Raw genomic sequence first — 25589 nt, forward strand, 5'->3', positions numbered from 1 at the left:
GAATGAAGTGTCATTCATTTTGTGTAGCCCATGTAACCAAGAACAGATTATCTATAATCACAGCATATTCATTGTCACTCAGAACTGGAAATCTGGATGTAGATGCATACTGCCATCATACTTCTCTTGTAAATCGCATCAAAACTTCATTCACTAAAACTTTATGCAGTTGTGTATTGAAATATGTCTCTTTATGTAGATTTAAACTTGTCAACAGATGGTTCTAATGGCCATCTGTGGCTATATTTTGCAATTATGTTGGTCTATGAAATTACTTCAGTTATGTTTAAACACTGCTGTTTGTTTCAAATTATGATCCATGGACAAATGGAATGAAAGGAGAAATAGGTGTTCATAAAATATAATTGTCAACTTTAGATTACACTGAAATCCAATCACAAATTTAAAGATTTTAATGAATTCTCAAAAAATTATACCAGGCTACTAGCGTATGCCAAAATGTAAATCAAATACAACTTGTAGGATTTGAGGTTTTCATGGCAGTGAGTCTGAAGACTGCTGTCTTATGGGTTGTTGCACTGTGTAGTCTGGTAGATACTGACGTTTCAGAGGTCCTTGCTGCCTCCATCATCAGGGCGATAAGTAAGCCTCGTGCACCATCTTCAAGCTCCTCTGAAACAAAGGTAAACTCTATCAGACTACATGGTGCAACAACCCAGAAGACAGCAATCTTCAAATACAACGTCTCTGCGTCATCATAATTATCACTGCCATATCTGGCAAAAGTATGAGTTGACATTGGTTTCTGGTATAAAAATTGCTAGTAACTTATAGCCTTGTTATGTGCTTTGTAACAAACAGTATGGTATTTATTGGTTGACATAATTTATTAATAGCTGAATATAATACATTTCTTCTGTATATGAGTACAATACTCTTGCTACTTGTACGCTTTCATAATATTTTTTGTGGGCATGCTAATGGTTAGTCAGATGGAAGCCGATGGCCACCTCATCCTGACATTTGTCCCTTATTTCAATGCTGAAAACTTGACAACCCTGGGTATAACTCCCTAGCATCCATTGGATTGGAGGCAGGGCCAACCCCAGATCTGGTCTGGGCAGAGACTAGAAAAGAAGTCCTTGCCAAAACTAGGGTTCGAACTCGGATGTCCAGCCAGTCCGTAGCCAGACGCTCTGAGTGTACTACCGTGGCTCATTTTAAAAACTAAAGTGCCCCAACTAAAGCACAACCTAATAAAAAGTAAATGCACAGAAAAAAATTGTCTTGCATTTCCTTCATTTTTCAAAGTCCATGCAAAACTATTAAACATTATCATCCAAATCTGCAGATTATTTTGGCATACTTTACAGAAATCAGTTTTATGGGCATAAAATGTAAGGATTCAGTTTTGACTTGTATGAGCAAACAGATCAAATGCAGGTGTTTAGTTTTGCTCTACTAAAATACAAAGATACGGTTTTATCTAATGTGAGAACGAAAAATGGCTGTCTTCTGGGTTGTTACGCCTATTGTCTGATAGAAGTTTACCTTTGTTTCAGAGGTGCTTGGCGCGTCCATCATCAGGGTGATGAGTAAGCCTCGCGCGCCATCTTCATACTCGCCGCGTGAGAACCTAAAATCTCACTTAATTTTAAATAGGTTTCAGAAAAAATGAAAGGAAAGAAGTGTTGGTTGTAAAATGCAGGGATACAACTTCACTCCATGTAATGTAGGTGAATCAGAGTCCACAAAATGATATTAGGTAAGAGGTAGGAAAGTGAAGTGACTTGTAGGTGAATTAAATGCAGTAGAAATTGTGTAGTTGGAATTGCTGATATTGCTAGATATTATACAAATGGTACAGTAAAAGTATCATGACTAACAGTAATCACTATGTTGTTATGCAGTTTATTGTCTGTGCTAGTTGGTTTCCGTATTTTATTCTGTGGTACCACAGGGTGGACATTAAGCATGAATCATTGGCAGAGGTGCTGTCGTGGATTAAGTTGTAGGGTTGATAGGTTAGTTGGGTGGTAACATGTTGGGGGATTTTTCAAAGTGCCGCGTGAATTATAATTTCGGTAGGTGAGGATTTAGGCCTAAAATTGTGGGAATATACTGAAATAAAAGGGGTCTATTTTATATTGTTCAGTAAAAATGTTTTGGGGTTAGTTTCACACTAACTATTTGAGAGATTGAAGTTTGACCTGTCTGCAAGTAGATAGGTTATCTATTTCCGCAAGATACCACGTGTCGGAATTTAAGAAGTATGCAATGAAGTGACGATATAAATTTTTAAATACGAATATATTAGAAGAAGTATTATTAAGTATTATTTTGTGTACCCAGCCGAAGTGGAAATGAGTAACGGAATACCTGTTGGAATTTGCCTCGTGCAAAAAGCAAGTGACAAGTGTTGCTCAAGGACATTTGTGAATAGAACTTTGTGGTAAGGAAGAGAGAAGGATCCTTATGTTTTGTGTACCGTATCTTTATATACAAATTTTGGGAATTCATTGTCCGTTTATTGATACCTCGTACACTTTCATCATTGTTTTTATAAATGTTCTCTTTATTTTATCACTTCTGTGTATGGAAAAATAGTGTACATTGCAGCCGAAATGTTGTATATGTACTCAAGTCATAGTATAGAAAGAAAGTGTGTCCACAAACAGTGGCATAGTTTGAAGATTTTGAAATTTTGAAAATTTTTCAAAATCCTTTCTCTATGCTCATTTTAAATTTGTGTTCCTGAACATTAATTCTGTGTAACAGTATTGTATAACTTTCTTACTTTATCACATTATTTAACTACTTGTTTCTGTGTTCTTGACATACATCATTAGGCAGGCCTAGTGTGAACTTAACCTCCTTAAACGTCTGCGTATCTTTTGTATGCACGCATGTAATTGTTAAAATACTAGGTAGCTAATGAAAAAACTGTTGTTCATCAACGTAGTACCACTTAACAACTATCAAAACACTATTAATAACCATGTAAACAGTAATAAAGGATACTTGTCTTCTTTTTGAATCAGTTTTTTTAATTATTTACATTTATAAGGTAATCACAACTCAGTACTAACAAGCAAATTTTCAGTACAAATCAACAGGAGAGAAAAATGTCTTTCCTGCCTAGCCAAGGAATGGACAAGGCATGACATGAATTTCATTAAAATATATCATAATGAATAATGTTTTGAACTTCATAGTGTTGTAATGCTTGTTACGGTGGCATTACACTTATTGACCACTACATACATGAATGCTCATTGTAAGACATAGGCATTATTTAAAATGGTCTGAGTTCATGTTAATGTGGCATTGTACCATAAGAGATTTCATCACCATAACATGAATCATCAGGCTACTTTTTAGACTTATAACCTATATTTAAATATAAGTGTAATGGTTATTGCAGAAATCGGCTGATTTGTAGACAGTTTGCGTTCTTAAGGTACCGGAGCCAAAGTTACAATGCATTATTCCCACATCATGTGGCCCAACGTGTCATTGAATCTCCCTAAGCATGAGGCCACCAGAGGCTCACATGGTAGCGAAAGTGTTCTTAAGATTTTATATCGAGGTTGTCACTCATGCTAGGGCATGCAGAACACCTGACAAACAACCTGTCAGGCATGTAATTTGATGAAGTAATGAAAATTATATTCACTTATGAAAACTGAGGAGTGTGGATGTTCAGTACATTTGAGAAAAGAGTTTAAATATGTAATTTATGTTTCACAACATGTATTTTCCATTTTTCATTTTTCATTGACCAGGTACCGTGCAAGTGTGTTCATTTTGACATATGCGGCATATACATGCTACCACTTATCTCGCAAGCCAATCAGTGTGGTGAAGAATGTATTAAATAAGAACTGTAGTGATTATGTTCCGCCTCCTGATTTAATCATTAATGCTACCAACAAAGACAATTGGTGTGACTGGGCACCATTTGGTAAGTAGTAAGGTTTATTCTTTAAAGGGGTGTTCTTGTAAGTAAGTATAGTAATTGAAATAACTCATTAATTGAGGTAATATTCTCACATTATAATAGGCATCTTGATAATTGTTACTGTGAAAGTCATATTCTGAAGTCACAAAGTTTTGCATATTTTACGATTCACTTGACATGTATGAATAATCGCTTGATCTTGCACATTACCTTATTATTTGTAACAGAAGGCTTTTGATTCATTGCATTTATTTTGATTCATAGAACAGAGTTGAAGAAGATAAGCATCTGAGCAAATTCATGAATTGAAATGGTGTGCTCCTTTCCAGGTGATAAAAATGCTGCTGCAATGTTGGGCGCATTAGATTCAGCTTACTTATTTGCATATGCAGCTTCTATGTTCCTTAGGTAAGGAATTATGATAAAACAGGTTACCATCTTGTCCATGCAGGTAATGTATCTCGCTCCCTTGTTAGCACCAGACCACATGTTATATTTACTAATTTATTATGCGTTGTGGACTTCGTTTCAAGCACAGTATTGAAACACTTCATAATACAGAAAAACAATTATCAAAATATATTTGTAACAGCTTTAATTTACATAGTTACATTGATTACATAATTAATCATAAGACTGTGTGATCTGAATCGTTCACGGTGAAACATTAATAAAATCTTGGGCTATCAGCTGTGTCAGTTGATTAAAATTTAATGTTTCAGGGACAATCTCTGTCCCTATCATTAGGATAGTGATGAGTAATCCTAAAGAAGGCACTAGTCTGCGAGACACTGGCAAGAACATAGAGTTCTTTTGTTTACTTAACAGTTACAGAGAATGTTGATAAATTTTAGGTACACCTACACCTTTCACTTCCCGGCCTATAAATCCAGCTCCTCACACCCTATTGGCATATTCATCGCCCTGATGACGGAGGCAGTATGACCTCTGAAACGTTGGTTAACATCGACCAGACTACACAGCGCAATAACCCAGAAGGCGGATATCTTCAAATTTTAGGTAGTTGGTGATTGGATTAGTTCCCTGTATTACTTCATATGAGTTCCGCCGATTTGAGAAACAGACACATTTACGGTACCAATTCATGTTAATTTCCTAATGTTTTCCATACCTTGACATATTGCTCTGTGAATATATATTAGTGATCATCTGTTTGAACAAGACCATGCATTGTCTGTCACTTGAGTTTAGTGTTATATTATAGTTTTATTCATCCTAATGTATTTGTGTTATTTCAGTGGTTTTCTGGCAGAACGGGCTAATCTGCGATACTTCCTTGCACTTGGTATGATTACATCAGGCCTGTTCAGTTATCTTTTTGGCATAGCAAAGTCATATGGAATTCATAACATGTGGTACTTCACACTTGTACAGGTAAAGGCATCTTTGGTACTTATGCATTTACAGATAACGTAAACAGTTTTATGGACAACTTCTGAAAGGACATTAGAAGAAAATTACATTCATTATCTGGCATGTAAATCTAAAGAAACTGATGTCAGATAGCTATGTAGCTCAGGAGCATTTATACTGGGCTAAGAACATCTTTCATAAGAACAGTAAAAAAGTAAATATTTGAGAGTTTGCCAAAATTACGTAGTATGTATGAAACTCATTGTACTCATACATTTGAACAGTTTATTTCAGTGTAGGTTGTGACCATCAGCAGGCACGCATGTAATTGCATACATTAAATTCATATTATGTTATTCCAATTATAAAATATGTAATAGTGTAATAGACTAACATGTCCCATCTGTCATATCACATTTGCTTCGTTTTGATTCATGCAGGAGATTTGCAGGAACAAGCCCATAGAATATTTGAGAAATGGGGTGTGTCAGTACTTCTGTTAGACACGTTTGCAACAGAAAGTGCCTATTCTCTTTGTCACTGTTTTTTTGTGTCGTATAACTGAGCCCTTGCTTAGTGAATTTTCATAATATTGACATAAGTCTATGTAGCCATTTAAATTTTAATCCAAATCAGACAGTTGGAAGCGCAGTTCAGCTCTGTTTGTTCTTGTGCTGTATATGCCTGAACCTGAATCCTGCATGTCTTGCCAGTCTTGTATGCAGGTTGCATTGTTTAGGTGAGTAATAGTTCGTGAAGTCAGGTTTTTGCTGTTTTGAAAAACGATGTATGACCAGAGGTTCCTTTATGTAAGGATCAGTGTTTCTTTAAATCTGCAATATTCTGCATCTGATCTTATGCATATTTTGAAGTTTTTTCATCTGGATTATCAGATGGTGTCACTACATTAATAACAAATTAATTTTACTCATATTTCCACTAATAAGACATTCTTGCAGTGGGTTGTAATGTGGTTTGCACCATTAAACTGGTCATGCATAGTCTGCATTAGGATGTGTGGACAGAAAGAGATCGTCTTATGATTTGTTTAGGAATTGTTTAGATCTGATTGCATCAGGGTTCACCATCCTTTTACAGACAGATAAAATTAACGTACGAACGTATTTCATTTTACTTCTACAGATCTTGTCTGGTGTTGTACAATCAACTGGATGGCCAGGAGTTGTTACAGTTGTTGGAAATTGGTTTGGCAAGAGGAAAAGAGGTGAGAAATATGTAGATATATTTAGATTGTGTGGTGTACAATCTGTTTATGGACAGGTGCCAATGTGGACCTTAAATGGAACTAAATTGACAGAAGTGTGAAAAAGTTGTCAGTGATGAAAGTATAAACAAAGACAATGTTGTGAGAATTCATTGCATTTATTCCTAACTATGCATTTGACACACCGCCACGGTGGTCTAGCGGTTAGAACGCTGGCGTTGTAATCCTGGGGTCTTGGGTTCGATTCCCGGCGGTGCCCGAATTTATAACTTGTGTTGGGCAAGGCCGTGGTCTAGGCAACACGGAGTTTTCCTCCGGGGGCTTCCCCGGTTTCTCCGTGGCATCCCAACAATTACTCCATTCACACACAGAAGAAGGCAATGGCAAACCACTTCTGGATCATCTGCCAAGAACGTATATGAACAGGTCCCAGTCCGAGACAAGGATGGAAGGATCCTGTTCATATGGACCTGTCGTCAGACAGAACACTAAATAAATAATGCATTTGACAGTCAACATGTAGCCTCTTCAGGAAGCAGTAAGTAATGGACCTTCCATAGGTGTGTTACCGACTCATGATATTTTTCTGGATGTAGACTCGTAGTTAGATACCAGTGTTGTGGAGGAACATGCTGTGTACAGGGCATCACAACTCAGAAGAATGTTGTCATCGTCACCAGCATGAGTACCTCAAGTCTCATGTTACTATTTACCTTTATTTTTTCCCCTAGGTCTTTGAATGTTTGAAATTTGAATGGTGTGTGGGCATTCACTAACTTTTTGTTTGGGATTGTTGGTGCATTATAAGCAGTAAACTCTGATGAAGCAGTTTATGTATGAGTTGTTGAAAACCATGAAGTTCCAGTTAGTTATCGCTCCATTTTGTGTCTTTGTAGGTATTATATTTGGTCTGTGGAACTCACACACTTCAATGGGAAATATTCTTGGTTCTCTGATAGCTGGTGAATATGTGGAAGGGGATTGGAGTTTGTCATTCATTGTGCCAGGTATCCTTATAGCTGGTATGGGATTTGTGGTATTCCTATTCTTGGTTGTCAGGCCAGCTGATGTGAATTGCCCTCTACCAGACCAGGTTTGTAAATACTAATAGCCATTAAACTTACATTTGAAATGCAGGTTACTGGAAATTTTGATGGTCAGTAGTGCATTGATTATGAAGAACACATTGTTCATTGTCATCTTCCTGTTGTTCTTATGGTGAAAATCGTATCTGTGTGAATAACCTAATAACAACCAGCTGGACTTCCAAGACTTTTTTCTTAATTATCCTATCAGTTCTGCTCCTTTCGAATGACTAATCACATGCCAATTCCAATTCATTCTGTTGTCTCTTCTCGCAGCATTCTGTATATTTTCATATTAAAAACATCTTTTTTAATTCTGTTCTCTTACAGTGATAATACACAACCACACAATCTTACTCAGGTTTTTATAACATATCTTTAAAAATTTCGCATGTAGTGTTTATTTATTTTTGTTTGTTATTCTTTGGTCATTTGCGGGTTTTCAAATCAAGCCTGTATATCCTCACACAAATGTTTGATTAGCAAAATAATATATTTTATAAATGTTAATAGCATAGCTCTCAAATTATCTGTAGCCCACCCATGCAAGAGCTAGATTTTTTGTGTCAACCATTTTTACAAGTTTTTAAACATGGCAACCGCAAAACCTGAAAATGTATGCCTGTTAGTTTCTCCATATCTGTCTGTCCATCCATATGGATTATAATTAAATTTATATTGCGGAATTTTATTAATATCGATAACAAATTCTAATTTTTCAGATAATAATGTATAGATGGACGTCTTCTGGGTTGTAGTGCTGTGTTTTCTGGTAGATGCTTACCAATGTTTCATTGGCCTTTGCTGCCTCCACCATCAAGGCGAAGAGGGTGATGATATTGGTAAGCTTTGCATGGTGCTACAACCTAGAACACAGCCATCTTCGGACTTACCGCTGTAAAAACCTGAAATCCTACTTCATACTTTGCGAAAAGACATGCTTGTGACAAATGACCTTGGTCTCAGTTATAAGTCCAAGATAAATGGACAGAGACCCATTGCCACCAGTCCCATAATCAAGGTCATTTATTCTGAACCCAAGGTCATTTGACTATGGATCCAAGGCCATATGACTCAAGCCAAGGGAATTCATTCCATGTCCAAGGTGATTGATCTAGATCCAGTATCATGATCACAGGTCCAAAGGTTATCGGTCCTAGGTCCAAGACAATTAACCCCAAACTCAGGGTCGGTCATCCCAGGTCTGGGGGAGTTGGTTTTGTGTCCGACATCTTTCCAGTTTTGAATTCTGCTACAAAGAACTGTGTGGCATAAGAGGGTTAAAAATCTGGTGTTTCACTAGTTTTAGGTATATAGGCTCATATAATTTAATTTGAATCCGAAGGGGTCAATTTTAAATTATATTCCTGTGTGTTGATTTGATGGGAAATGTCTACTGTTAATCTAAAACTTGTAGCGATTGACCAGTTGAAAACAGTTTTACATGACATTAATTTTCAACTTTTTGGCATGTTACACTTTCAAGGAGTATTTTAAAGCTCTGTCTTTTAACTGTGACTGCTGATACAGTATATGGCCTGTGTAGATTACATATGAAATACTGTTCAGGTGTGTGCAGAGCGACTTAATTCTCAGGGGTATGAGACGGTGTCCTCAGAAGATTCTTCAGAAGGTCTTGCAAGCTGTGAATCTGATGACACAGAGCTGGTGAGTGTAGTGTTTTAGTCTGTAACTGATGTAACCTAACAAACAATTGTTTATCAGCTTACAACAATTACTCACCGGGAGAGATGACATGATGGGGCCTTTTGCAAAGATGTTCTTATTGTAGTATTTCCAGCTTTAATAGCTATCCCAAAAGTTAGAAATGAAAATGTGTTCACCGTGTTATTTTGAAAGTACCACCACGTGAAGTTTTTTTTATTATGTTCTCAGAAAAAGTCACAGTTGGAAATCAGCAGATGTCATGTGACATAAAAACCAAAAAATATTTACACACTTCAACAAAACAAAAACCTGTATAAAAGGTTTAATACTAAATTTATACAGACATCAAGAGATGACCATAAGTCATGTTGTGTATACATTTTTTTGGGCCCCTCAATGTATATATGTATGTATGTATGTACACACACATATATATACATGCATGCATCCTTGTGTGAAGACGTGGGAGTAAGTGTACTAACCCATAGTTGGAAATGTGGAATGTTGCAAAATGTAATCCCACTAACGCTTTTTATTTGTGTGTGAGGGTGGGCTAAGTCACGTTTTGTTTGCCACCTATAAATAAGCCTTTCAGAATCTTAATAGAAATGGAATTGGAGCAACCATGTTTAATTTTATTTCATTTTTTTTAATTTTAATAAAGTGTGGATTTAGCACACTTCTGCTTCTGGATCTTTGTATGTATTCTACAACATTGTCATTACACATTTGTGTCATTAACTGAATAAAATATTATCATATTGAGTAACACACAACATATTTAAGTTCTGTGAATATTTTTTTATCTTAAATAACATATTTAATTGTACAAGGACAATGAGCGACAAAAGATGACATGCTTGCTCTTTGATGCAAATGAGTTGTTCCGTTTACTATCATGAATTCTTTATTTTGTAGTGGAATAATGAAGGAGACTTTGCGTATTTGGAAGTTAATGTTGTGTAATATTGTCTGTGCCTTATCCTTCTCTTCTTTGTGTTTTGTTGTGTATAAACCTTAACGGTGTACTTTGTTTTTATTTTTTGAAGGGAAATGATTATCATTCTTGGAAATATGGAAACCATCATAACAACGTAAGTGAAGGGTTACCAACACACTGAATTTCATTCACTCTAAAATTCTCGTTTCAGCAAGGTAAATTCTTGATGTTTTGGATTGCACATAAATTGGTGCTGGAGTTCACAGAGTTCTGGAAATTAAGTGATATTGGCTGTCATTTTGTTTTGTTATTAATTTATGTAATGTCATTACCTATAGTGGGTGAGGCAATTAAAAATGTAGCAGATGAATGCCTGGAGATTGAAGATTCTTAGAGGTAAAGCAGGTTTTGGAGCTTTCTGTTAAAATTTGGCCAGATCTTGCATCCCATGTGGATTGTAGTGTCAAATGAAAGGTAGGTTTACATATGTTTACATGAGTAGTCCTAATAGCTTCCACATTACTTGTGCATGGCATATGCATCTGTCCAGCCATTCTTCAGTTATAAGCAAACAGGCAGTGAGGCCATTAGGAGTGATCATGTCATCAGCCATTGCAGAGTATCATGGGTAAGTGATCAACACAGGATCATCCTCTCACCTAATGACTTCATTCATCCGCAATCGTGTCATATCGGTAATACGGATTTTAGGAAATTAAAATGTACGAGTTTAGACCAGCATCCCATGGCATAACCTCCATACCAAATTATGTGAAAATCTGTTCAGTCATTATCACTATGTTAAATAGTAGAACATGGAGTTCATAAGACCATTGATAGGTGGCACAGTGATCTTGGCTGAAAACATGGCCAATAGATGGCAGGAAATTACCCATAAGGTGTCTTTGTGTATGCTGAAGCATAAAGAATGACAAAATATCAATCTTTGGGAATTAGTATGGTATGGATAGAAGTTTATGATTGGGAATAGGGACAATTGTTTGCCTCTTGTGAACTTTAAGATTTGTGAAAGTGCAGTAGATTCTTGGCAGTGAATGGCTTTTATGCCTTTAAGAAGGACTACATCAAGAAACTGAGCTACATTTCATGGGAATACAGGATTCAACAGGTGATTATACGAGGCGCGTCCTCAAAGTAAGTTTCCCTGGGGCCGTTTACAGAAACAAAACACAATTTCATGGAAATATTTATTGCAACAGATACAGCAAGTGTCCAGCTATTTTTCAACATATTCGCCACCGGAATTGAGACATTTGTCATACCGTGGGATAAACTTTTGAATACCTGTGTCGTAGAAGTCTGCCGCCTGGGATTGGAACCACTGTGTGACAACCATCTCCGCCTCTCTGTCATTCTCAAAACGCTGACGCTGACCGGACAGGAATTTCTTGAGGTGTAGGAAAAGATGGAAATCACTGGGAGCGAGGTCCGGGCTGTAGGGTGAATGATTAAACACCTCCCAGCTGAACTCCTGCAGGAGACTCGCTGTCCGTCGAGCCGTGTGCGGCCTAGCGTTATCACTGACCGCACTTCACAGTCGGCGGGAGCTGGAATAAGAACCTCCATCTTCAACAGCTGCAACGATGCTACTGTGAGAACGCGGGAAGTGCCGTTAGTGCATGCGCCATGCTACGTCATTGCTCTATCACGTACGCACAGTTGCTTCGCGCAATATAAGGTTTGCTAGCTGTGGAACGAGTAGGAAACTTACTTTGTGGACGCGCCTCGTACATTTTTCTATAAAAAGGGGAATGTTAATCATTACCTTGGGACCAGCCTTTACATATGAAGCAGTTACAAAGGAGAGTATTTTAGTGATAAGGTGTCATATGCAGGGTATTTACACACTGGTCTGCCATACATTGCATGGAAGGTGTGCGGATTTGGAAGGTTATTTTAAGTGAAACGTGTAAATACAGGATTGGGCAGCATTCATTCATACTCTGGCAGTCCTGGGGAGGGGATGAAACTAAGAGTGCTACACTGTTCAGCAAGGGACACCATTTTAGTAAACATGGATCAGTGATCATCTGTGCACCAATGCATTCACTACAGAGACATTTTAAAAATAACAACTTTGTGATGGCAATGCAACGAATATTCAGACAGCATTTTAACATTGGGAGACTTGAAAAGTTTCATATTCAGAACACCATCGAGAATGTGTAAGCAGCAGTGCACAGTTGAGTAAGGTTAAGATAAGGGTTTGCAACCTAGAAGTAATATGATAAAAGGAAGGGATTGGTGACCACATTGCCACAGTATTTTGATTATGTGAAAGATTGCTTCTGTGATCTGTTGAATGTACATGGAGTTATGTGTGGTAGACAAAGTGAAATACATCAGTTGAGCTGGTAGTTCCCAAACCCAGTTATTTTGAGGTTGAGGTTGCTAATTAAAAGCTAAAACAGACCAAAGTGCTGTGGATAATTTTTGTGGATTTCATTGTAGTAGATAAAATAGTGATTATATATTCTGAGAGAACATTTGGGAATACAATGGGGCGATTTCAGGTGTTTGTAGACTTCAAAAAGATCTATGATTCAGTTTCAAGTGAAGTATTGTACAGCATTCTAATTGAAATCTGTGTACTGATGAATCTTAATTAGGCTAATAATCATCATTCAGTCTTCTACCATAAAAATTAAACATTGCCTACTCATAATTAAAACCATTTGATCCATACAACCAGGAAATCTAGAATAGGTCTGTTACAGTTGTAATATGTGCAGAGGTCGTGATATGATTGTTAGAAATATTTTATTGTCTTTCCCGCACTCATTGCTCTGCTCCGATATTGCAGCAGGAATTGATACGGCGATCACAGAGGGAAGACAGCCACATCTTGACCTGTCATTCTTCATCAGAGAAACCTATTGGATTCACAGGTGCTCTCAAGATACCAGTGAGTGATTGATTTCACCTTTATAGTATAGTAAAATTCTGAACCTTCCTCTGTAAATTCTCGAGTACCTGCGGGTTCTGATAAATGGTACTGAGATGAGTCGTAATTTTTTGTAAAGATGTAAGAGTATGCTTGACAGTCATTTACATTCAGATATTTTTTTATTTACAGTAGTTGGTGCTTGTAATATTTGAGTATTAATGTGAAACAAATGCATTTACTCTTCCTAGTATTGTTTTTGTAGGTTATGAAATTAACTCGAGAAAAATTTAATTTGTTGATTTTCTGTACAGTAACTTTGTACACATAGTGTAACAGTTCTGGTGTTTGTCAAAATTTTACATTTGACTTTGTACCTTTTTTGAAAGGCACCAGTAATTTCTGATTTGGATGGGATAAATGATCTTTAATCTCCAAACCGTAATGTTGTGTCTATATCAACAACTCTTAATATCTGATTTTTCTGTTGAATGAAAGTAAAGGGTTTTGAAAAGTGGTGAAGTGCCTAAAAATTAGTCTCACTGAAATATTAGGTTAAATTATTATGTTGCTACAACTGAAATATATACTCATGTTAGGGCAGGATTTGAAATGCATGTTTTGTTGCAGGGTGTTGTTGAATACTCCTTGAGTCTGTTTTTCGCAAAGCTAGTGAGCTACACATTTCTGTATTGGCTTCCACTTTACATCAAATCATCAAGTAAGTGTGCCCACTATTTATGATGCTGTTTGGATAATTTTTTTAGTTTATGAAATTGGGTTCGCTTGTTGCAACTCGTGGAAGAGACGTATTCTGTGTTGGGAGGGCAGAAACTTAAGAACATGGTATAACAGAAAACAATTTCTTTCCTATTTTTTGTGAAAATTGTAATTTGGAGTTGGAAAATATCTTCTGAATGCACCCATTATTAATCCTGTGTTCAGTACATTATGTTATGGGGACCAAAGTTAGGAACGGCAAGTTTTTAATTATTACACTGCTTTCCTAGAAGAATGTGTGAGGGTTGAGTGTAAATAAAAGTTGCTTAAAGCACCAACACACAAATCAAATGCATACTGCAGAGCACTGTTTTACAGTCTTGTAATAGTTAAAATTTCAGATGGATAAACACAAATGTTAAAAGTATGCAGAATATCTGATAAGTAGTTGATTGATTACATAAAAACCCACTGATGAACCCCGCTGATTTCGTCTATACATAGCAGGGCTGTGGAATCGGAGTCGGTAAAAATGTACCGACTCCGATATAAAATCTTAAGAAAATACTGTTTTAACACTTTCACTATCGTGTGAGCTGCCGGCGGCCTGACGCTTAGGGAGATTCAATGACGCGTTGAGCCACATGGTGTGGGAATAATGCTTTGTAACTGTGGCTCCAATACCTTAAGAATACAAACTATCTACAAATCAACCGATTTCTGCAATAGCCATTAGACTTAAATATAGGTTATAAGTCTAAAAAGTAGCCTGATGATTCACGTGGTGGTGATGAAATGTCTTATGGTACCATTTACCATTATTAACACATAGTGAGCTTTTACGAATTAGTCAGAATTGGAGAGTTAAAAATTGAGGAGTAGGAGGTTTTGTGTATCGACTCCACAGCCCTGATGTATAGAGTTAAATTTGACAAAAGAGTGTTTGAAAAACATTGTGTGTGTAGTTGATAACTGATATTCCCAGATTATTACTACATTTAATCTTATCGCCCTTCACTGCTGGCACTTCTTTGTTCCAAATAGAATGAGTAAGTTTGTATTTTTGAACACAGTGCATTACCTCCAGCTTGGATCAGTTCTGCCAGACTTTTATGTACACTTTGCATCTTTTATTTCTTTTAAATTTCAATGGCAATCTCAACCTGAGGTACTAATAGTTCAATTGTATATATTTCAGTCTGCCTAATATTGTTAACACCACATATATTCAGACTTGTGAGCCGGGATAGCTCAGTCAGTATAGTGACTAGCTACGGGCTGGACGGCCGGGGTTCGATCCCCGACGGGGGCAGAGGATTTTTCCTCTAGCCCCTGCGTCCAGACCGGCTCTGGGGCCCACCCAGCCTCCTCTACAATGGGTACCGGGGTCCTTTCCCGGCGGTAAAGCCGGCCGGGGCGTGATGCTGACCACTCACCCTCATCTAGTGCCGAGGTCAAGGAAGAGAGGAGCTATACCTCCACTCCCCCCAAACGCCTACATGGCGTATAGTGGGACAAACTTTACTTTACATACATTCAGACATTAACAAAAGAAATTCTTTCACCTACTGAAAATATTGTGCAACTCTGCAAGCATATCACAATTCTCAGTGTTCAGTAAGATTGTTCTAAGTTTTAACAATTCTTAAATTAATTTATTTCTCTGTACACATCTCTAGTTTATTTGTTATTACTTTTTGAAGTTCATTAATTCTGTCTTTCAGATATCCCTTCTTTTTTTCCCTGAAAGTTCTGCTAGTTACATGTATTATCTGCATTTATATGGCTTGGATTCTGCAACCACTGCAGTTTAATGTATCTTTCCATCAGCAGAAGTATAATTTATTTATGAATCCTGCAATGTGGGAACATTGTACTGTTGACATCAAAGTTTTATGGTGTGGAAAAGTTTACTGCTGGAACTCCTTTTTCATTTCTAGGCTCATGTAAGCTCTCATTCTGTATCGTCTGTTTGAAAATGTCTTGTGTACCCTACCTTTACATTTTAAATCTTCTGTCAAAATTTTGCATGCACATTCAGAACTATATCACACCAGTGGCTTAATAATAATATATATGACATCTTGCCTCTCCTCTTAACTGCTTATATGATTCCCTTGTGTATGAAAATGCACGAAATGAAGGAATGATTGTCATTTCCATTTCTGTAGAAAAAATACAAACAGTTGCTTGTTCAGTACCACTCTTATCCCATTTCACTTGTACTTCAACCAAATATAACTTACATTTTTCTGATTCTCTTGATACTGCTTATACATCACATTGAAACTTGTTTATTCTTTTGTTAATATAAAGATATATAGATAACATTAATTTAATAAATATCTTGTTTTTACATCACCTGCAATATATTGCTACTCTTACATGAATATAATAATGATGGCAACACTTGTGTGGTGTCTACATGTCATTCTTTTATTTCAGCCACAAATGTTTAGAATTTGCAAATAATACATTTTGAAATTCTGTTTATTCCGTATGAATTACACCTATTCAGTCTTATATGACGAATGTTCTATTAACTTTCATGTCTGGAGGCCTTTTCCTCCATCTGCAATCTGATGTTGCACTGTACCATCGTGACGAAGGATCCGCTTTACACTTTTTATGATTTAACCCTTCTGAAGCGTATGTAAATAATATTTAAAAATTCAGTTCTGCCCACAGGAGATACGTCACTTCTCCATTACAAAGATCAGTTCATTAAAGCAATTTAAGGAAATAATCATTGTTTACTCTGATAAACATATGAAACAAATAAATATGCTTTGTGGGCAAAATGCAGTACTGATTGTTAAAGCAGGTGGTACATATAATTATCAACGGTGTTTAAAGGGTTCGTTTTGTGTGTTGAAGCCATGTACCTCTTCAGTAATGCAGTAATTTATTTCAGCAACTCTTAGCCCCACAGAGAGTGCACAGTTGTCAACATTATTTGATGTTGGAGGGATTGTGGGTGCAATTGTGGCGGGTGGCATCAGTGACTACAGTGGCAAGAGCGCTTCCACGTGTGCGGCGATGCTGTCCTTGGCCATCCCTATGGTGAGTTGCTGCAGTGATTGACTGAGACTACCTTTGCAGTTCCATGTGATTTCATGCTATGATTTTTACTTAATTCCATCTTCCATCATATGGAGAAAGTTCTTCATACCATGTTGCATGGTGGTGATGTAGGGTAGGATATTTAAAGAGTTTAGTTCAAGGTAATTTACAATGGCATGACCTTCATACTACATGAATACCATCCATTTCAGTAATTATTAGGGAGAAAAATGATGGCATGGATTTGTAGGTGCGCATTTATTTCGGCTCAATTTGTAAAATTTTAGCATCTTTCCAACAAATCTGATAGCCTTCTCAAACATGTGCTGGACCAGTTTCAAATTTTCCATCAGACCCTGCCTAATGTTATGTCAGTGTTCCTCGATACGCCCTCCCAAAAGTCTCCGTCTTTCTCACATCCCCCTGAAGCCTAAATATATCTGTTTGGTCAAGAATCATCATTGAACCTCAAAGGGTACATTTAGTTTTGTAAACAGTCCTGATTTTGACATAGTTTTCAATTCACTCAAATTTTCTTGGATGTGCTCCTGATCTAGGATGACAACCATCCCAAGAAGGATAACCATTTTTTGCCAATTTGTTGATAACACAGTGAAGTGTCCTACATCATTCTACCACTCTGCCGCTGATATGCTGTATTCGTGTTGTCCAGATAGTCAGGAGTATCCAAGACTTCCATTTGACTTTTAACCTAAAGTCCAGTTTGTGCTGACATAAATTGACAAAGTTCTATTTGCTCTTGTACTGGAATGCAGCTGTCATGGATCACAAAAATAGTTGGCAATGCCTTTACTTCTTGCACTGTACGTTATTGAAAAGCATTATAGAAAGTTGCATTAACGTGGCTGGTCATATCATTAATGTTATTATGTAAAATATGCTTAAGGCCTGAATTTCAAGGTGGCTTGAAGTAAAAGACGGATGGGTACTCCGTGGGTTGAGAAGCATTCCCAGTGAAATCTTGAGCAGGGTCTTGTATTATAAATTAATAATTCTCAGAAAAATCAATTAAGCAGATGGTGTTGTCCACATGCAGGGACTCATTGCCCTGATGATGGAGGAAGCAAGCACCTATGAAATGTTTGTAAACTTCTACCAGATTTCATGGTGTAATGACCCACAAGATGACCATCTGTATACTCACCACCACGAGAACCTGAAATCTCACAATCTACATCTTATTTATACAGAAATTTAATTTTCAAGAGGTTGTGTAATTGATCTTGCTGCAATTTAGAAAATGCATCCACAGGGATGCTATTGTGTTCGCAGCTTCAGACTTGGGGAGTTCCATTTTTATCTCTAAACAAAGTATTCAATTTTTTGTGGAATTTTTAAACATGACAGTTACCAGTGTTGTCTGATTAGATATGGATTGTACCATATGTCTTTTACAAATATCTGATTATCCTTTATATGTAAGAAAAAGTAAGATTATGAAGAGAAATTAATTTCCCACAGCCTTAACTTAGAAGTGCTTAGTTACTAATTTGTTTGCTTTGTTGAGCTCCAGGTATGATTTTTCATTGTTTCAGATGTTTGTATATGAGGACTATGGAACAGACGGTTTTGTAACCAATGTTTTGCTGCTGGCTGCAGTGGGATTTCTAGTAAATGGTCCATATGCTCTCATAACAACAGCTGTATCCGCTGACCTTGGAACCCATCATTCACTGGAAGGCAATGCTAAAGCTTTAGCAACAGTGTCAGCAATCATTGATGGAACTGGATCAGTAGGTGTGTGATTGTCACCCTTGGATGTTTTCACATTTGAAGTCGTCACTCCGCAAAGTCACTTTGACTCCTGCATCTTGAACTTAGCCATTGGAAGTCACTAAAGTGCCAGCTGACTGCACTTACACACACAGATCTTCAATGTTTTCTTGCCTTTATCTGGTTGCATTTTATCAACCAGTTGATTTCAAGAGCTTATTTATTACACATCATATTTCAGCTATTTTACTGTTTGTATTTACTTTTCCTCTATACATATCTGCATGTTGGGCAAACAACCATAAGTCAGAGGCCACAGTCTCGTGGTGTTCTTTCACATATTTCCAAATCTTTGGTGGTTAAAACTGTCTGACACGAGCCACAAAAACTACACAAGAAGTCCGCCTGTCATTTCCCACGAAGTCGCACAAGAGCTACCAATTGATAAATAGTTTCTACTCAGGCAATTCAAAAAAGAGCCACATTTTTTTCTGCCTGATGCAGAAACAAGCTATACCACTAACAGTTGGCAGCATTGAAACTTGTGAGCTGAGATATCAAAACACTGCTTTCTGTGGGTGGATGGTGTGAAAAGGGGTTAAAATTCATAGGCAATAATTTGAAAACACTGAGGATAGGAAGATTGTCACGAGGTGTTGTTTTGTTGTGTGACGGCACCAACCCTCATTCTGCTGCCCACACTAAGGAAACCCTTGAGGAACTGAAATCTGAAGCTGTTCACCACCCACCATACATTCCAGACCTTGAACCCTCTGATTTTAATGTTTTTGCATGGTTCTAACCAATTTTATGATCTTGCATCCTCTTTTGTACTGTCTATGTAGTACAGTTTCCATAAGCAGAGGTAGAAATTGTCCTTTTGCCATAGGAGCGTATCCATTGTGGTGCCCCTTAGGTATTTCCCACACAAACTGAACAAAGATTAGGTTTTGAATTCCAGCAGTAGTAGTTTTTAATTTTGGGGTTTATATTTTGGATAGGGACCTACAGATTAGCAGGAAGTGCAATTTATGTGAGATTCAAGTACTAGGCAATTCTCTCTCTCTGGGGGTTATAAGTTCTGAAATAAGCTTGCCCACAAGCCTAGAGATAGCCGTTATGTCGCTGAATGTTAGTTACGTGCATTAGGGACTTAGTATGAAAAGAACTCTAAGAGGAGGTATATTTGGAGGCAGAAAAGGTGAATGTGTTGTGAATTTGTGTCTTCAGGACACTATTATTTGACGTTCCCACATACCCTTGATCTTCCCCTTCTTATTTTTCATGTCCGATGGTTTCGTGTAGGTGCTGCTGTTGGACCATTGGTGGCAGGGTTTGTGTCAAACATGGGTTGGCAGTACGTGTTCTACATGCTGATGACAGCAGATGTCCTCGCTCTTCTGGTAAGAATTTACTTGCTTCTGTTCATGACAATCTCTTTCCCTTGCTGGTCTCCATTCAAAGATGTGTTGTATGTACCAGTTGCTTGGTAAATGCAGTTTTGACAACTGTGTATTTTTAAGTATCACCGGCTTTGAATTTATGTTTTTTCAACCCATGTAATTGCATCTTCATTTATTTTTCAATCCCATGCCTTTTGGTTCATGAGTAAAGTGGTACACATTTCATGTGTACAACCTATATATTGTATTTGTGCCATAATAGAAAAATGATGCTTATCTTAGAGTTTATTCTGATCATTTCTCTATATTCATACTGACGTAACTGCTGCAGATCAACTTTTGTTTCAGTTCCTCGTTCGTTTGGTGAAACACGAGTTTCAAACTTCAAGACTCTGCCAATTACTATTTTATTAATTATGATCTACAGGATAAAATGTTTTAAGTCTCAGGTACAAGTGAAACTCAGAAGAGCTTGGTTATTTCACACTACTGGCACTTATTGATTGCTAGTTCTGTCGTGCTTGGATTTATCATTCCTGATGTCCATTTTAAGTGCTGCATTTAATACAGAGCATTACTATTTAAATGAACAGCCATTTTCACAGGTCTATAGAAAGTAACTGTTTTAACTGCACTAAATGTGATCGCATCTTCTCAGGCAATGTACGGTGTGAGTTCGGATCAAATGTCTGGTGTAGTGGAGACCATCTGTTTCCATCATTAGGGATTGATGCCCTAAAAGATTTTATCATTATTTTAATTTAGATTAATCTTATTCATGAAAGTTGCATAGTTTACTATGTGATAAGGTATCCTTAAAATACATATATTTTCTGTAGACTTCTACAAAAGACCTTGGTAGAGAGCGGCACAGAGTTTCATCTCCCAGGACTTGTCTTCCATTAGTTTTGGTGAACAGAAGCAGAAATTGTGTGAGCCTTAGTTTGGGCTGGACCCTCGGAGTTCATGAAAAGAGAAAGTCATCCCAGTTCTGTTGCTTGTAAATCTTGTAACCCTAACATTTCCGACAAGCAAGTTACCCTCCAGCACCTTTAATATTCCATTTAGTAGTGAGAAACAAGACAGGCCATCTTGTTTCAAACATTTCAGTTAATAAAATCAGCATCACTGCCTCGGGAGGAGCTGTATCAGTACATATCTGCAATAGGAATGATAATCAGTTCAGATACGTTTTGAAAGTGCATCTGTCGAACAGAGTAAAAATTATAATTGGACAAATGTTAATAGGTACAGTGCTTTGAAGCATTGAACCTTTAACAGAATGTCTCAGTATAATGAACATAACAGTATTTTTGTTAGTTGGAAATGATGCAGCATAAACTTCAAAAAGATGGCTGGGAAAAAAAGAGGGTTGCTGTGGGCTTCCATAATAATTCCAGAGAGTGAAAGCGAAGTAATCACAAAAATGGTGAGATTTCAGGTTCTTGCATCAGAAAGTATAAAGACGATGGGATGATATGCCATGTAGTCTGGTAGAAGTTTACTGACAAGTCACCAGATGGAGGCAGCAAGCACCTGTGAGACATAGGTTAACTTTTATCATACTAATTGGTGCAATATCCCAGAAGACTGTAATCATCTTGATCACAAATATGTTACGCTTTTTTTTCCCCTGTCCACATCAAACAAGAAGCGATTTCACGTTCAGACACGTCATAGAATAACGTAGCATATAACAATTTAAAACAGCACAAGAGAAGACAGCGACAGTTGGTTTTATTATGTGTATTGTCCTAGCTATCCAAGCAAATGTGTTTCATTTGTGCGCAGTGATAAAATGTTCTTGGGAAGTGAGGTGTGTCTATTCTGGGCAGAAGTTGAACATAACAGACACCATCTCTCTCTATCATCAGTAAACTACATAATGGGTAGGGGAGACTGGGGCTAGTTCTTACAATTTTCAATTATGATTTTTTGTACATTTATTCTTAAAATTTACATAGTTAGCAATTATGGCATCAGGTACTACTACTATTCGGCTATATTAATAACATTTTTTCAAAGACCTATTCATTTTTGTTTCATCACAAAACTTGTTTATTTAAGAGAAGGTGGTTTGTAACAATGCGCCCTGTTATGGTGCTAGTTGTTACAGTGAAGGGGAAAGTTGTTACAACACACTGTATTAGTAAACAGAAGGAACAATTCAGACCTTTATTAAGCAATTAATTACAGGCACTATACCAATTAACAATTAATTGCAGAAATTAACTTCAAACATTTTCACCATGTATTAGCAGTTTGCCTTAACAAGATTCTTCCAAAAGACTTCATTAGCTGTTAGTTCAAACTCAGATTTTTTTTTAAACTTTTTGCAGGTAAAAACACTTAAAATCAACCTAGCTCACGTAATACACAAGCTACAAGTATCATACCTTCGGTAGAACTGAGCACAGGGGAGACGCAATAGATACGAGACTTGTGAGATGCTGCAAATGAGTGATTTTTAAACTAAAATATAACAACTAGCCCCCTTCTCCCCTATTAGCTGTTGGTTGCTATATATGTACATTTAGAGATCCATCTTGGACCCCACCTTCAGGGACAACCATTGACCCAATAAGAATGGTTTATACAACTCATCCGGAAGCTTGAGTCAGTGACCTATCTGGTGTAATGGCCATGTTCTGTCATTAGAAGCAACGTAACACCCCTGACTCTTGTCCTGTCTGAACACTGCTCAACATTATCTGTAGGTTCGTGTAGGAAGTTGATGACCAGGTACCAGACCCATCATTCATTATTTGTATGTGAAAGTTATCTCATTCAAATATGAGTACAATTTAGCATTAGCGATGAAATCTGATGACACACCAGCAAGCTCCAGAAGCCATGTCTAGTCCACTCCAGACAGCACAGTTAAGCAGCATTCGGACAGAACATGTCAATGTCAGATGTTAGGAGCATTTACTCAGAAAAACACCAGATTGGTCTATCTGACTCGAGTTTACAGTTGCGGCAACAGTGAGCATGATGAGCGATTCACACTTGGCTCCATTCATGATCCTTCATATGTCAATAATTGATCTTGAAGGTGGAGCGTAGATGGATCAATCACTAGGTTGCCATTACATCACTCCCTGGTGATGGAAAGAGATGATGGTCTCTGAAATGTTGGGACTTGTGCTCTGAATACATGCAGTTGATTACCCAAGAAAACTTTATCACTTATAACTTTTTTCAACTACATTATTTTAACTGAAACATCCTTGTATGTACATTGTAAATTTATATGTCTGTACTTTACTAATCAATTGTGTATATATATATATATTTTTCCAATAGAACATACTAAATAATGCTCATATGGTGATAATTATTTTGCTATTATTGTAGCTGCAAATGTCATAGCATGTTTCAGTTATATAACTCAATACATGAATTTATAATTGTTGGATTTATTGTTTTGTACAAGTCTTTACAAAATCTGAAAAAGGACAACTTATTTCTGACTCCTGATTTATATTGAAATAAAGTTCAACATGATAGCAAGTAAAGTTGTAATTATTATAAAAGAATAGCCAGTTGTTAAGGTATTCCTGTTGGTATAATGAATGATAACTGATCTGCAGTTGCTCCCCATTCTGCTCGGTGCAACTGAAATATTGTTATCCATGTTGTCAGAATTGCTGTCCATATAATAGCACCAATTCCAGACATTATCACATCTGCACAAAGAAAGTACACAGAGGTTACACTACAGTAGTACAGAGTAATTGTCCATGTGTGCATACTCTAAAATAAGATTTTGTAACCCTTTTCAGAAGCGATCCATTGTGCCTCAAGGAACTGTGGTGAAGTGAGCATAGAATATTTTTCATTTTAATGAATAACAACTATTGCACACTGGTCTAATGTGCCCAAATCTCACATAAATAAAATATTAAAATAATAATTACAGTTTATTCACTTATTAGTTCGGGTAACTGAATCAACAGTGTTATTGGACTAAATACCAGTAACATTTACAATCGTAAGAACAATTCAAAACCACCGAAAGTTTTCACAGCTCACCACATTAGGAAATTATATGACTGCCTTGCTGTACTACCTTAATCCAGTGAGGAGAGGTAAAGACTAGCCATATAATCTCTTCCTCCTCCAGCATAAATCAGAATTAGTTCACATAATTCCCTCTGATGGGAATGGTCAATACAATATTGGTATAAAATAGCTGAATAAAGAAAGTGAAGTGTCTACTTCATACCATTCTACGAAGGTGGTGAAGATTCATATTTGGTACAGTACTGTAAATGTATTTTGTAAGTATGTGTATATATTGGGGACAAGGCTGGTACTGGTCTTGGAGTTGTAAGTAGATGTCAATATACATGTGATCACAAATCCTGAGAAATGCCAAATATCCCGGGAATAAGACCCTGAAGTACTGACACACGGTTACCAGACATTCTGCATAATGTATACCAAATGTTGTGAGGTGTGCAGTTAATACAGACCACTATCTTGCAAGCTTAATAATTAAACAGAAGAAAAATCTCGCATGTGGTTCCTGTGGCAGGTCTGTGGAGTCAGTACTAAAACCTCTGGTTCTTGACAAAGTTGTCAAAATAAAGTTAGATTTGGGGTTTTCATGGCAGTGAGTCTGAAGATGGCTGTCTTCTGTGTTGTGCCATGTAGTCTGGCAGTATATTATATGGCACTAGAACCCAGATGACTGCCATTTTCAAAATAAAGTTAGTTTGGTTTGGACAAAAGTCCAGTCGGTTTTGTCCACGTTTTCTAATGGTCCAATATTAATTTAAACTTTAAAGAAAATAAGTAATTCCATCACTCATGGAATTTCCCTAGAGCTAGTCAGTGGGTGTAAATTATATTTTCTGAATTCCAATACCCTCAATTGTCAGTTTGTGCACAGCCACACCTGAACCTAATTCTGTATATTTCCAAGACTTAAAATGCGCCTTCGTGAATGCAATATTCAAACTTGAATGTAAGAACATTTGCAAACAATGGTTCTGCAGGTAAACTAAAGTTATAAAATAATCTTTGCTGTCAAAACTTACACTTCTTTATTTCCTTTTGTTGCTCATATGGTGGCTTCCTAAATGCTTCCGAGAAGAACCAAATAGCATTTACACACCATAGAAACGGCAGAAATGCAAATCCAGCTGAAAAGACAGTTTAAATTATGGATGTATTAGCTACAACAGCCAGTGAACTGCATCTTAAAATTATAACATTATGTTCCTGGCAAATTTACCTCGATAATACCACCTGCAAAGGTAAAGTTTCTTATCATTTTTCATTTTTGACAAATCCATCTTTCGAGGCAAACTACCAAGCAAAATTTAAAATACAACTGGAATTTAGATATAAACTAGGCAATACGTATTACTTAATTTACGTGCTCATCATCAAACCATCCAAGTGTTTATCACTATATGACAGTGTAACCAACTTGAATCAATACACTGAGGTCACTTAACCTGCAAAATTTTAAACTCGTGAGTGTAAGAGGTTGCAAATGAACTCTTATTAGTGCAGTTAACCCATCATGAATGATAACAG

At 36.9% G+C, this 25589-nt stretch overlaps 2 protein-coding genes and 1 long non-coding RNA gene across 6 annotated transcripts; 1 reads left to right on the top strand and 2 right to left on the bottom strand.

The window, feature by feature from the left end:
* Positions 1–345: 345 nt before the first annotated feature.
* On the bottom strand, positions 346–1872 carry LOC147872219 (uncharacterized). The gene is made up of 2 exons (XR_015537817.1): positions 1513–1872; positions 346–633 (listed from the first exon to the last, which is right to left on the bottom strand). It is a non-coding gene; the product is annotated as an uncharacterized LOC147872219 (long non-coding RNA).
* Positions 1873–1912: 40 nt separating this feature from the next.
* MFS16 (major facilitator superfamily transporter 16) lies at positions 1913–23557 on the top strand. 3 transcript variants are annotated; one of them, XM_087358572.1, is made up of 14 exons: positions 1913–2413; positions 3747–3925; positions 4252–4330; positions 5182–5317; positions 6440–6521; positions 7418–7614; positions 9176–9274; positions 10324–10368; positions 13039–13140; positions 13750–13840; positions 16754–16902; positions 18459–18660; positions 19942–20039; positions 20388–23557. In XM_087358572.1, the coding sequence occupies exons 1-14, from the start codon at positions 2325–2327 to the stop codon at positions 20451–20453; spliced, it is 1614 nt and encodes a 537-aa protein (XP_087214698.1). In that variant the 5' UTR covers positions 1913–2324; the 3' UTR covers positions 20454–23557. The 3 variants fall into 3 exon arrangements, with proteins under 3 accessions (XP_087214698.1, XP_087214699.1, XP_087214700.1); XM_087358573.1 differs by having other exon boundaries at positions 13042–13140; XM_087358574.1 differs by lacking the exon at positions 10324–10368.
* pen-2 (presenilin enhancer, gamma-secretase subunit) lies at positions 20428–25483 on the bottom strand. Of its 2 annotated transcripts, none has more exons than XM_087358586.1 (3): positions 25282–25483; positions 25085–25189; positions 20428–20774 (listed from the first exon to the last, which is right to left on the bottom strand). In XM_087358586.1, the coding sequence occupies exons 1-3, from the start codon at positions 25340–25342 to the stop codon at positions 20674–20676; spliced, it is 267 nt and encodes an 88-aa protein (XP_087214712.1). In that variant the 5' UTR covers positions 25343–25483; the 3' UTR covers positions 20428–20673. The 2 variants fall into 2 exon arrangements, with proteins under 2 accessions (XP_087214712.1, XP_021933153.1); XM_022077461.2 differs by lacking the exon at positions 20428–20774 and adding an exon at positions 23439–23728 and having other exon boundaries at positions 25282–25473.
* Positions 25484–25589: the final 106 nt, after the last annotated feature.

The sequence above is a fragment of the Zootermopsis nevadensis genome, unplaced genomic scaffold, assembly GCF_977971745.1.
Source record: "Zootermopsis nevadensis isolate Lab colony 2312 unplaced genomic scaffold, Znev_1.0 Znev_ptg000030l, whole genome shotgun sequence".
NCBI lineage: Eukaryota > Metazoa > Arthropoda > Insecta > Blattodea > Termopsidae > Zootermopsis > Zootermopsis nevadensis.

Bases quoted from the DNA above. Each gene is read 5' to 3' on its own strand.
- pen-2 (XM_022077461.2), bottom strand. From the start codon at position 25,342: ATGGATTTGTCAAAAATGAAAAATGATAAGAAACTTTACCTTTGCAGG. The intron at 25,190-25,281 runs GTAAATTTGCCA...CTGTCTTTTCAG, and splicing joins TTGCAGGTGGTATTATCGAG to CTGGATTTGCATTTCTGCCG. The intron at 23,729-25,084 runs GTAAGTTTTGAC...TTCTTTGTGCAG, and splicing joins ACAAAAGGAAATAAAGAAGT to ATGTGATAATGTCTGGAATT.
- MFS16 (XM_087358572.1), top strand. From the start codon at position 2,325: ATGAGTAACGGAATACCTGTTGGAATTTGCCTCGTGCAAAAAGCAAGT. The intron at 9,275-10,323 runs GTGAGTGTAGTG...TATTTTTTGAAG, and splicing joins AATCTGATGACACAGAGCTG to GGAAATGATTATCATTCTTG. The intron at 16,903-18,458 runs GTGAGTTGCTGC...TCATTGTTTCAG, and splicing joins TGTCCTTGGCCATCCCTATG to ATGTTTGTATATGAGGACTA.